The 13,685-nt window shown below is 26.0% G+C and overlaps 1 protein-coding gene across 3 annotated transcripts; it reads left to right on the forward strand.

Moving 5' to 3' along the window:
- Positions 1–395: 395 nt before the first annotated feature.
- LOC105845427 (muscarinic acetylcholine receptor M3) lies at positions 396–13,015 on the forward strand. Of its 3 annotated transcripts, none has more exons than XM_065790200.1 (2): positions 396–781; positions 11,080–13,015. In XM_065790200.1, exon 2 carries the CDS (start codon positions 11,093–11,095, stop codon positions 12,752–12,754), a length of 1,662 nt encoding a protein of 553 aa, XP_065646272.1. In that variant the 5' UTR covers positions 396–781; positions 11,080–11,092; the 3' UTR covers positions 12,755–13,015. The 3 variants fall into 3 exon arrangements, with proteins under 3 accessions (XP_065646272.1, XP_065646271.1, XP_065646273.1); XM_065790199.1 differs by lacking the exon at positions 396–781 and adding an exon at positions 8,067–8,330; XM_065790201.1 differs by lacking the exon at positions 396–781 and adding an exon at positions 10,257–10,532.
- Positions 13,016–13,685: the final 670 nt, after the last annotated feature.

Raw genomic sequence — 13,685 nt, forward strand, 5'->3', positions numbered from 1 at the left:
TTATATTATGGTTTATGACTTGAATAAATTTATATGGCAATTAACGATAAAAAAAACAACCTCAGTTTTACAGAAGCATTTTATTTTAAACATGTTTTTTAAACAAAATATTTTTATTGAATTTTGTTTCAGACAAGAAAATAATTTATTTCAGGTAAAATGTATCGAATAAGCTTTATCTGTTTATTAAAGTATTTAATATATACAAATTAAAACCAACACAAATCAAAACTAAACTTAAAAATAATTTTAATAAGGAAGGAAAACAAATTTCATTTTTAAACCACCCACAGAAAATAAAACGAAAGGAAACAACTGTTGTAATGAAAACGCTGGGTGTAAACAAACAGAGGAAGAAAGTTTTACTTTTGATTAAGCTTATCAATAAATCGCTGAAAACATTAAAAAGTTTTAAGAAGGCGTTACGCGTTTAACGTCAACGTTAGTAAGAAGACACAAGTCGGTAACTTGGTGAAAAGTCAAATCACAAATAAGATAAAAATTGATAATAATAAGAAGTTACAAAAAGGCGTATACGTAACATAACGTTTGAGCAGGTGTGTAGAACTTAATAATGCATATAACGAAATATCGGATTTACGAAAAAGTTGATAACGCATAAAACGCAATATCGCGTGTAAGGAGACTACAATTATTATCTCATAATTATTAACTCAAACTTGGTGGTGAAAAGAAATTTTAAAGAGAATGGGCGATAACATTGAAGAGACGCTTGAAAAATACTTTACACAAATCTTTTGTTTTCGTTTGAACTTTAATGGTAAATTTTATTCGATAAAGATGCAATAGAAACAATATTTTTATTAAGTTAGAACAGAAAAATACTTCGATTAAGTAAAAACAGAAAAATACTCCGATTTTTTAGTTCTAAATATTGATGCTTGTTGTTTTAAATAAATAAATACAGAAAAATACTTTGATTATCAAAAGTTTCAGCTTTTAGTTATTTTTTTATTTTTTTATTTTTTATTTTTGATTTTTTGCAGTTGTTACTAGTTTTCATCACAATTTCTGAGTTTTTATTATTTTGAATTTATTATTAAATTTGTAAAAACTAAACGATGTACAAACTACTTGGTCCAGTAAATTATTGGATCAGTTTATCACCAAATCTCTCAGTTAATCACTAGATCTAACAGTTCCTACAGATTTATTTGAAAGGGTATCAAATAAAAAGCAAACAATTTGTCTTTTTTAAATTTATATCTATAAAGTTTAGGATTTAAAACAACAAGCAACAATATTTAGAACTAAAAAATATTGACGAATAAAACTTAGGACCTAACCTAGTAACCAGAATATCATAGATATGACGTAACTGATTGAGAATATCATAGACATGACCGAATTGACGGAGATCCTAAGACTTTTTTTAAAAAAGAGTTTTAAAACCGATTTGATTAGGCGGAAAGAGCACCCTCAACTTATTTTTGTAAAAATTTCAAATGACATTTCGTATTTAAATTATATTTAAAATTTTTTATATATTACTATGTTTAATAGTAATAGGGTAGATTAGGGTAATATGAGCACCTTGGTTAAATGAGCATACTTAAAGATTTATTAGGTGTAAGCAGTGAAGTTAAAGTTGCTATGTATTTTTTGAATCAACTTTATGTGGTGATTACAGGAATCTGTACAATTAGCGTAAGTCTATATGCAGTAATTAGCGGGTATCATCTAATTAAAACGCTGTTAAATTTTTTACGTTTTTAAAATAATATCATCACGCATGAATAAATCTGTGGCGCGAAATTTTGGTGCTAAAATAATGAAACGAATTTTTTCATAAATAAAAATCCAATCCTTTTTGGCTTGAAAAACAATGCATAGAACTATTTAGTTTTGACTTTATTTAAAGATGCCATTTTTGTGTAATATGAGCATGCTCAAATTACCCAATGATTTTCATTGAAATTACCTAGCTTAAAGTCCTAAAAAAGCAGTGGTTTTAATTGGTTTTTTGAATAAAAATAAAATATAGTAAAACTTTTTAATATTTTAACAATACTAAATATTTTTCTGTAATTTAAATTTAAAAAAATGGAATTTTTATCGTTCAAAGGTTTGATTTGATAAAATTGAAAAAATAACGAACTAATTTTTTTTTTTTTCTTGCGGAAAACATAGTAGTATTGTTTCAACAAAAAGTGGCTCAAAATTTGATCTTTTAATGATAAGTTTTGTTAATAACGAATCATTATATTCCAAAAATTAGTTCTAATTGCCAGGTCGGTATTTTTTTTACAAAATTAATGTTTTTTTGAGAGCTAATTTAAAGTCCTCATATTACCAAGTGGTCTGGGTAATATGAGCATTTTTGTGACTTTTTTAAAACCTCTGTGTTTTTAAGAAAAAATTTCGGGTGCCCAAATATCTAAGTGGATCATGAGAAGGGATCCCTAAATATTGTTTATTCGCAAAAATTTTGGATCCAGCTTAATTATTTTTGAAATTATTCCAATTTTTGCTTAAGTTGCTCATATTACCCTAATCTACCCTACATAAAAACTTTTTATGTAAAATTAATAAAATTGATAACATTATAAATATTAGATTAACTTATTTATTATATTTTTAAAATAATGTATACTTATTATTTTGTTATATATTCGGTATTCCCAACCTTTTTTAATTAAGACTAAACTTAAATAGCTTCAAAACTTAAAACTAAAAAAAAAATTCATTTAATAAACCTTAAAAAATAAAGGGTGAAAAAAAAACAACGAACAATTTTATTAATGTAAAGAACCTGTTCTAAACGGGGCGGGGCTTCAATTAAAAAGGCTTGACTCAATTTATATCCCTTATTTTTACTTTAAAAATAGGTTCTATCAAAGTTAAATGACGGTTATTTTATAATTTAGATTTACACTTTTATCGTTGATATCAAAAAGTTGCAATGCATTTGATCATGCAATATCACTGTAAGGTTGCAATGCGTTTAACGAAGCAATATTTCAACAACAGTCACAAAACATAGTAAATACTGTCAGAAAACGTTTTTTTATTTGTTTACCATCTGTTTTTTTTTATTTGAAAAATTTGCAGTTGCACATTTGTTGCGCAATTCATATTTTTCAATACAAATTAAAAAAGTGAATAGATCATATAATTTTATAAAAAAAATTTCTTTTTTGCCCTAAGACAGATAACAGTTGATCAACAATAACCAATTATGTATGGTAAGATGGCGCACATTGGATTGAGTTTCTTCATCTTTTAAATTGAATAAAAGTTAACAATTAATATTTAAACATATTCTTGGAATTTTTAAACAGGTTTTTGTCATTTTTAAGAAATGATAACTGTTATATACTAGCTTACACAACGTATTATGGAGAGTCGGAGTGATTTACGTTGTACTTTTAATTAAAACCCTTGACACCCTTGACACCCTTATATTGGTAATATTGAACTACATTCTGGTTAGTGAATTCTGCAGTGAATAAATTAAGATAATTTAGAATAATAAATAAAAAATACTAAAATTTAACATTGCAGTTGAACAATATTAATAAAAATCTAGAGGATTGACAATTAGACGCCAATCACATTTTTACTTAGTACTAAAGTGTATTTTAACAATAAAGACGCCAGAAGCACTAATGAAGACACCTGTAAGCACCAATGAAGACACCTGTTTAAATGAACCATCAACGTATAAAGTTTTGCTCATTGTGTTTTGATCATTTTGTTCAAATTGACTCAACTAGTTATTGTGTTCCGTATTGTGTAAGTTCTGTTGTTAAAACAAGCTTTATACAAGCACGTTTTAAAAGAGACTTTGAACTGTGTGACATTGGACTGTGTTTAGGTTATGAAAGTTCCATTTAATAATTGTTTATTAATTTCTTTGGGTTAGTCTTTTGTAAGTATTTTTTTCAACCTTGTTGATCATTTGCATCTTCTTTGCCTCGCTAAATAATAAAAGTATTTGTTAAAAAAATTATATTATATTAATATTAAATGCATATTATACAAACGTTGCCAGAGTAACTATAAAAATTATTAAAATTATTAATAGTTAGGAATATAAGTAACACCAACAAAGCAAAATTAGACAAAATAAAGTCCAACAGAAAAGTAATATTAGTTATATTTATTTAAAGAAAGATATTACTGTTAGCGGGCATAAAAACAATATACAGATATATAATAGAAAATAGAAGGGGAGAGTGGGGAGAGGTGGAGCATTGAAAAATATTTTTTAGAATAAATTTAATATCTTTTTTCATATAATGTATGTACTGTACCAAACAAGTTTTTACAAATAATAGATCATTTCAGGCACTGATTCCATCCCCTAAGATTGACAGCATGTTATAACAATATATATACTTTTGATTTTAGAAACGGGAAAGTTATGGGGTTAAGATGGACAAGTTATGAGGTAAAGATGGACAAGTTATGGGATGAAGATAAACAAGTAATTAACAAAGATATTAGCAAAAGTTAAAACTATTAAAATCGTTAACCGTAATATTCATCATCAAAATATTCAAAAGCTCCAAAAAAGTGAAAAAGTAGAGAAATAGGAGCATAGGAGAACAAATAATTTTCTTGGTCTCCTACCCCTCAAAAAAAAGTTTTTTTCTTTCAAAAATATGGATTTCACCACACACAGGAAGAAAAAGCGATGTCTGCTAAATAGAAGGAAAGAAATCTCATTGCTTAAATTAGATAAGTTAAGTTTTTTGAATTTTTGAGGTTTGTTTAGTAACCTTTAGAAAAGCCAACTAGTTTCAATTGCAATGACTTTGCTTAGCCGCTTCTAGCGTCCGTGTTAAAGCAAAACTATCAATTGATCCAACAAAACTAAGCTAACATTAGTAATGAAAATATATTATTGCAAATTAATAAATTGAATATTATACTGAATTGATAAAGGCTATTCTGACTATTAAACTGTCTATTGTCTTTAGCAAATTTGTTCAACATTTCCTAAAATTAATTTTTCAAACATTAAAATCCTATGAAAAAACTTAAAAAGTAAAATAAAAGAATTCTTTTAATTATTGATGCTCTTTACATAAAGACCTGTTTTCTAATTGAATGTTGTCTAATTGAACGTTGTCTAACTGAACGTTGCTAAACGTTTGTTTGTTACTGTTGTTGAACGTTGCTAAATCAATTTTTTATGTTTATTGCAAAAAATTAGTCTTGCCTCAATCAACAGGTTAAAATCGGTTTAAAGTTTGCGAAAATTTATGTAAATATATGTCAAAAGCTCGTTCAAATAAAAAATAAAGATGTACCTGATATAATTTTGTATTTTTCAAGATTAGAATTATCTATATCATCGCCATCTTTTAAAACATTTAAGTTATTGATTGTGTTATTTATCTCAGAATGTTTTTTTTATTGAAACTTGAGTTGTAAAGAAAAAGTTTGCATAAAAAATATAAATAATAAAAAAAATTTTTACGCCGTTTTATTTTTGAAAATAGATTTTTGTCAAAAAGGTGGAGGTAATTCAACTATAATGTCTAATATGAACGGATGTATATGCCCGGATGCTATAGCACTTTATTTTAATGATACACCCACTGATTAATAATAGCAAGTGTGAACACGATTTTATCTTCACTCAAAGATAAATATTTTCAAAATGTTCATGTACATTTTTTTTTTTTCACAATTAAGGTATTAAGGTTCTTTTTAAAATATTAATATATAATTTTTTTTTTTCATATTTTGAATAAGAAACACAACTTTGAAAAATGATTTATAAGTTTAAAAGTAAAAAATTTAGAGTCATCATAAAATCATCATTAGATTTCTTTAATTCTTGCTGCTAAAATTTGTTTATTGAAAAATCTTAAATACTTTTTTTAATTTATTGTTTATAATAAAATTCGATTTTTAGTTGATTTACAACTATCGCAGTTCACACAACTTTGTTGTGTTTTTATTTTTGCTTTAGTTTATTTTACATTTCTCATTTAATTCCACGGAAACATTAAATGCTGAAAATTTTTTTGTAAGGATAATAGCGTATTCTATTCATATACGCTGTAAGGGATGGTGTACAATTCAGTATTGCTTTGAGGGAATTAAAAACCACGTGTGCTTCCCCTCTTTTAAGAGCCATATATGTTGCAGCAATAAAATACTTTTTATTATTAGTTTTTAGGTTAATTATTAAAATATTTATGGCAGCATTGTATATAAAATAAACAGCTCAAGATTGGGTTTTTAGACCAATTTTGGTCTATTTAGGTATTTCTTAATTAATTTAGGTATTATCATCTTGAGTTACTTTTTCCACTATTTAGTATATGCTTTTAGGAGGAGTAAAAAATAAAGCAATAAATGATGTGATGCGCATTTTCAAATTTTTGTATAAAAGCTTTCATTTTTCCGTCGATCGAATCTTGCTGTGCATTAGAAGTATTCAAAAGTCTTTAAATAAATGAATGAACGTTTTGTTGGTATAACGCAATGAAACAACTTGCAAACGGGTGTCTAAATTAACTTTTAAAAATAAATAAACTCTGTGCTCTAGTTTTTTAAGTTCCATTTTTTTATTTCAAACTTTAAAATAATCATATTATTGTGATAAAAAGTTTAAACTCGCATAAATACTACTTTATCGCTAAATACTACTTTATAAACTACCAAATAAATTTAAAAAAATATTATTTAAGAATAATCATGCCCGCCGGATGTATTATTTATTTCGAGTATAAAAACTTCTATTTATGATTTCCTGTATACTTCTAATATAGAGTTCATAAAAAAAATAGTTTATAGCGAACTATTTGCGCTGAATCACTTTTTTTACGAAAAACTAAAACAATCCTTTGAAAATAAAAAGTATTTACGTCATATCAGTGAAATTTCCATAATTGATTTGTCAAGGTTGGACAATAAGAAATAAACTACAAACATTTATAACAAAATAGTTTCAAAAGTTGAATTATTTGATAGTTTTAGCCGGCAAACTAACTTTATGAATTAAAGAGATTACAAATATCACTCTGCGCAAACAGATCAGCTTTCAAAAAACCATAATAATACAGCCAAACGTATTAAAGAATAAATAATTGGTCACGGTTGGATTCAACGCGGTTGATTAAAATAAATAACGACGCGAATAAAATGACGTCATCAAGTCAAAAATTGCTTCGATAAAATATGGCACAACGAAAATCATCGAATCAAAAAATTCAAAAGAAAAAAAGGAAAAAATTCGTTAAGCTATTTTTTACTGAGTATATTTTGATGTATCATTTTTGATGGATCATTTTTAAAGATACTGTTTTTTAAACTTCGAGCTATTGCTTTGAGTTTGTCATACGTATTATAAAAACCTTGCATTTTAAATTTAATGAACGTGAAAGTTCTATTCTTTACTTTAAATTAAAATTCAAAAAGAGCTAACAGAATTTTTTCTAATATGTTTTTAGGATCCGTGACGTAGGTAAGATGGCTATGGAAACAAAAGATCTCTGTTCAATGACAGCTCTGGGTGGTTTAATGACCGCAAAGAGATTTCTCATTAAATACTGTTGCGGATATTAGCGACCTTTTTTTTTTTGAGTATTTTAAAACCATACATATGCACAAAGAAAGCTCCATTGCATTTATAATGTATAAAGCTAAATACAGGACTTACGGTGCTTTAAAATTCTTATTTAACAAATATGCCAATGCAAGCGCCAAAATCTTTGCATTGGCGATGTCCACAACATCGCCACTGCAAAGATGAGCGCCCTACGTTATATTTAAGTTGTTGTTATTGATTAAACTAAATTCATAAGGAATGTTAAGTATATTTAAATAAAATATAACGTGAGAAACAAATAAATTAATCTTGACCATCTTTTAGAAAGTTAAAATTAAATAAACAATCTAAAAAGATTCTTTAAATTGTTACCCACAAAAAATTTTTAAATATAGATTTTACAATAAAAATTCAAATTGTTTATTTACGTTTGACAGTGTTTTACCAAGTTGGCTTTTTTAATTCTAGCCATGTTTTTATACACAAAAGCGGTGCTTTTTGTTTCTTACTTAAAAACTTGTGTTGATGTTTACAACAACTTCAATTATATTTACTTTACAATTAAACAATGTAAATTGGCTTAGTTTAGTGTGTGGGAGATGGCGGATTAATTTACCTTTGTTACTTTGACATATTGACGGGAGGTAAACTTTGATTGCTTTGAGGTATTTTGAAACAGAGGCGAATCTTTATCAAACTAGACTATGCCAGTGTAAATACTTAAAGTTTATACTCTTGAGAGAGAAAACTTTGCGATGTTATAAAGAAAATTTAGGTCTTATTTTTAAAGAAGACTGGTGTAAGTTTTTTAATGTCTATTTTTATAGTGTTCCAATTTTTAAACATTTTAGCAAAGTAACATATGTATTACTACTTTCTTTTTTTCTCTTACAGCAAAATATACAAGAAAACTAAACAACCTATTGTTAAAAACTCAGGATAACATTTTTATCAAACTATTTATTAGCTTAATAAAAAATGTTGAGAAAAATTTTTAACAATAAGCTGAAATTACGTGCAAACTCATCAAGTTTTAAATACTTTAAAATAAAAAACAAACAAACAGTGGAAGCTATATCAATATCTAATTTATTTTTATGTAACGGGATTTCGCACTTTTCATAATATGTCGTTAAGAATCGTGAAATCTTAATGAAGTCGAGATTATACGGGATTGAAACATAATGAGATCGAGACTTAATGAGATTGAATTCATTGAAAAATATCAGCAACATTGCTTGTATAAATAATTTTTTTCAGACTATAGAAAGTTTTTGGTTCATTAATGCTACAAAAAATACCAAAACACATGACATATGGATATTATAAAAAGAGATGTAAATAACACATTTTAACTTTATAATAGCTGGTCTCAGTTATATCATAATAGTTGTTCTCAGTTATTTTTCGGACTCTGTTTTATGGTTAATATAAAGTTGACAAATTTTTCATTGTTCTATTGTTTCAGATCAAACAGTTTTTCAGTTTATTTTTATAGAGGATTTGCTAGTTTTCTTTAAACGCTATTTTTATCCATACAGAAAAAAGTTGAAAAATATATTCATATTTTTAGACATAATAAAAAGTTAAATAAAGTATCAATCTTTAAATATGCATTTGTATCGGAATAACATTGTTGTATCTTTGTAACATTAGTGTATACATATGTAGGTTATATGTTACGTATGACATATGTAAGTTGCATCGTTGTGTATGTTAGTTGTTTAATTGAATCTATAATTTAATTCAGTTTATAAGCAAATTTTATTCAATGTATAAATAAATTTAATTTAATTAATTAAACAACTTTAATTTAATTAATAAATATACTTTATTTAGTTATTAAATAACTTTAATATAATTTGTAAGTATGTTTTATTTGATTAATATATAATTTTAATTAAATTTATAAATATGTTTTATTTAATAATTAATTAATTTTAATTTAGTTTATGAATAAACTGTATTTAATTATCAAATATATTGTTTGAAATTATATATATATATATATATATATATATATATATATATATATATATATATATATATATATATATATATATATATATATATATATATATATATATATATATACATATATATAATTTAACTTACCTATATAAGATATATGTGTATAATTCTATATATAATTTAATTCATTTTATTTTGGTATCTTTATTATTTTCACCGTTGGAACCATAATATCTTTTTTATCATTGTCATTTCAAAAAGAATCAATTAAAGGTTGTAAATTTTATGTTTTCTGAAATATTCAAAATATAAAAATCTCCCATTACAATTTTTTGAAATCTGTCTGTTGAACTTAGCCGATCTATTCGCGTTTTTTTTTTTAAATATTTTTAACTCTATTAAGTTTTTTTAAAAATATTTTTAACTCCATTAGGTTTTTTTAAAAATATTTTTAACTCTATTAAGTTTGTTTAAAAATATTTTTAACTCCATTAAGTTTTTTTAAAAATATTTTTAACTCTATTAAGTTTTTTTATTAAGTTTTTTTTTTAATAACGAGTAGTTGTAAATTTCCTTGTTAAATTCAAAATAATAAATATCTAATAAGTTCTAATTTTGTTTTAAGTCGGTAAAAGTTTATCAAGTGCCCTACGGGATTTATCATTTCCGACATTTAAATAGGAATTTTCTTTAGTTTATATTTTAAAACTATTTTTGGTTTTAAATGTTTGTTGTTGTGTTTTTTCTTAAGAAAACCTTGATATAAGGTTTATAAAGAACACCCATGCCAAGTTTTATAAAACATAAGAAGGAGGTCTTATCACATGTAAACAGCATGCGCTTGAAGCAGCTGAAAGATAAGTTTATTTTTATTATGTGTTTAAAAGGTTGGGGGGTAGGAAGGTTTATTTCAAAATGTTAAAAAGAATCTGGCGAATAAGTAGGTAATTAAATACGTTACAAAGTGGCCTTTAGAAGAACATTTATTATACAATTTTGTTAAGAAATATAATAAAGTTTAATATAAGAAGTAAGTTTATTAAAAACATTTTTTACGTTTAACAATCGTAATTCATTATTATATATATTATCATCGTATTGTATTATCATTGTATTTATAAGTTGTCATCGACAATTTTTGCTATAGCAGAAAGTCGCCAGGTTATATTTAAAAAAATAAATACAATTTTTATTTTTACTTAAAACAGCTGATTATTTCGATAGTGAATTTTTTAATATAATTTTTCGTTTTCTATCGTGCGTTTTTTTCTTTTTTAAAGATATGTTGTCTTGTGGTGCCTGGTTAAGGTGCCCAGCCCAACGTGGTGCCCAACGTTTTTATCAAAAATAAAAAAAGAAAGGAAAATTGATCACAAAAAAAAGTTTTTCTAAAATAATAATTTGAATATATATTATTAAAACAAAAATGAATAAAATTCATAATAGAATTTCTATTAATTTAATCACAGAATAACAAAGGAGATGCATAAAAAATTCATAAAATCGTTTTTGCATCAACATAAACATCAATTCCTTCTTATGATAAAACGAAATGTAAAAAAAAATTTTTTTTTTAGGATTTAATTAAGAATGAACGAAACAACGCATCCACTATCGGAAGGCGAAAAGTACTTCAATTCAGTATTTTTAACATTTGCTGCATTGGTAGCTATTCTCGGAAATACTGTAGCTCTGCATGCATTTTTTGTATCACCCCAACTTAAGAAAATGACTTATTACTTTATAGCAAGTCTCTGCTTTTCGGACCTGATGGTGGCTATTATTAGCATTCCTATTTGGGTTGTAGATACTCAGTCAGGTTGGGAGTATACCATGAAGTATAAAAATTTAAAACATTTCCACAGTTTTTTGGACATCTTTTGTAGTACGTGGTCTATAATGAGTTTAGCAATGATTAGCATTGAAAGATTTGTTTGTATTAACTATTGCTTACGATACCACAGCATCATGACTCCAAGAAGAGGAATATTTATGATTTTATTGACTTTGGTCTACAGTCTTGTTGCTGCTGGTATAAACTACCTTAGTTTAGATTTTTATGATAACAAAAATTGGTTTGTAATATTGCAGTGGGTAATTATTTTCATGTCGTATTTATTACCAGTACTTATAAAGTTATTTACTTACACCAAGATTTACATCGAAGCAAAAAGACAAAGTTCTCTAATTAAAGAACAATACAGTACTATCAGCAGTAATAAAACAAAAAGCAATGAAGAGCTTGAGAGTATTGACATTGATAACATGCATTTCAATAAAAACAAAAGAACGTCATTTGGTAGTCGAGCTTCATGGAGTGTTTTATCAACAGCAGGTCTTAAATTTTTAAGAAAAAAAGAAAAAGCTTATAACGCCTCTATTAAACGAGAAAAAAACTATAATGCTTTGCTTAGCCACGAAAATTCATCAGATGAAGCTGATTTTGATGATTTTTGTTCAATTAAAAAACTTTTTAAAAAACGAAGTCAACCAATAAATAAATACGATGTCAATCAAAATGGCGTTCACCAATATGAGCTTGAAAGTTCAATATCTAACTCTTCTGATTTGAACACTTCGAATAGTAATAACTCGAACAACTTAAGAGAAAAAATGATGCTTAGTATTCCAGAGGAAATGCTCGATACTATTACCTATCCTGATTTGATTAACACACCTGAACCCACAACTCCCGAGTTAACCAATCAGCACGAGGAAACTACACTTGAAAATCATATTTATTGCGAAATTAGTACAAGAGATCGTGCTGCATCTTTTCCTATAAAATTTATAAAAAAATCCGGACCATGTTTAGAACCCGACGATAATACTTCATATATTTCAAAGACAAATGCGTCAATTTTTTTTAATAAAATGAGATATTCCATGAGATCAAGTCCAGCCAACAGTCCTATAATGCGCCAAGAAAATACTCACTCTACTAAAATTAAACGAGAAAAAAAAATCAGAGAATTCAAAAGAGAAATGCGTGCAACAAAAGTTATTGGTTTGATAATGGGCACATTCCTTTTTTGTTGGACACCATTTATGGCTGTTATAATTCTTTCAACAATAGCACCCAAAAGTTCATATTTAACGTCTTATATTATGTTTACTAAGGATTTACATTATCTAAACTGCGCGATAAATCCTATACTTTACGTAATTCTTAATCGTGTTTACAGAAGCGCAGTTCTCAAAACATTTAAGCAAATTAAGTTAAAACTCTTTTGTTTGAGTAAAACTTTTTGATTGTGCTTACTAATTAAGCTGAAAATTATATTAATTTATCAAGCTGAAAACTATGTTAGTATATATTATATAATATTCAAGTTTTATTTTCTTTAACAAAAAAAAAAGCAAATTTGATCTTTTTTAAACAAAGGACTAATATTATTATTTTAAAAATGTTTTGTATATTTTATATATTTATTTTGAAACATTGTAATTTTTATGCACAACTAAACTAAAGCAACTGACCCTTATAATGACAAAACCTGTTACAACATCTGAGTAGTTTCCATATTCTGTGTATATATGTAAATATCAACGCTACCAGTACCTACACATGTGGTGTAGGTACACTACCAATACCTACACATGTGGTGCAGGTATTGGCGATGGTGGTAGTTGGATAAAATTAGAAGAAAATTTAAATATTTTTTATCAACTTTTGTCACTACTAAGAACTTGAGATTGGTGATAATTAAAAAAAAACTGTGATGACGTAATTGTGATGACGTGTTTTTATTTTACATGACTTCGATTAGATATCGGATGTACTTATATTGCAGGTTAAACAAAAAAAATCCTTGTCTTACTTTTAGGTTAGGTGAAGTAAATACTTGAAGAACATTGAAGAGACAGCAGCAATGCTTTTTTAGTATAATGACAATATAGTATTGACAATATGAAGTTATAATTTATTATTATTGTTTAGCGTCTCACACTGAATTTCCGACCTGTCAAACGTTTTTTCAGCGTTTCAAGAAATATTTTTAAAACAATTGTTATTAAGAAACTAGTTTTCGTCGAATGGTCAACTTTTCTAAAGTTTATTCCTGTGAAAGTTTAAAAAGTAGGTATTTTTACAAATTTTATTATGGAATAGTCTATTTTTGATAATAAATATTTCTATATAAATGTTATGTCATGTCAAACTTAGAATGACTCGTTATCTTCA

Source organism: Hydra vulgaris, chromosome 02, assembly GCF_038396675.1.
Source record: "Hydra vulgaris chromosome 02, alternate assembly HydraT2T_AEP".
Lineage (NCBI taxonomy): Eukaryota > Metazoa > Cnidaria > Hydrozoa > Anthoathecata > Hydridae > Hydra > Hydra vulgaris.

What these genes read in the sequence shown, in the direction of transcription:
- LOC105845427 (XM_065790200.1), top strand. Translation starts at nt 11,093, where the DNA reads ATGAACGAAACAACGCATCCACTATCGGAAGGCGAAAAGTACTTCAAT.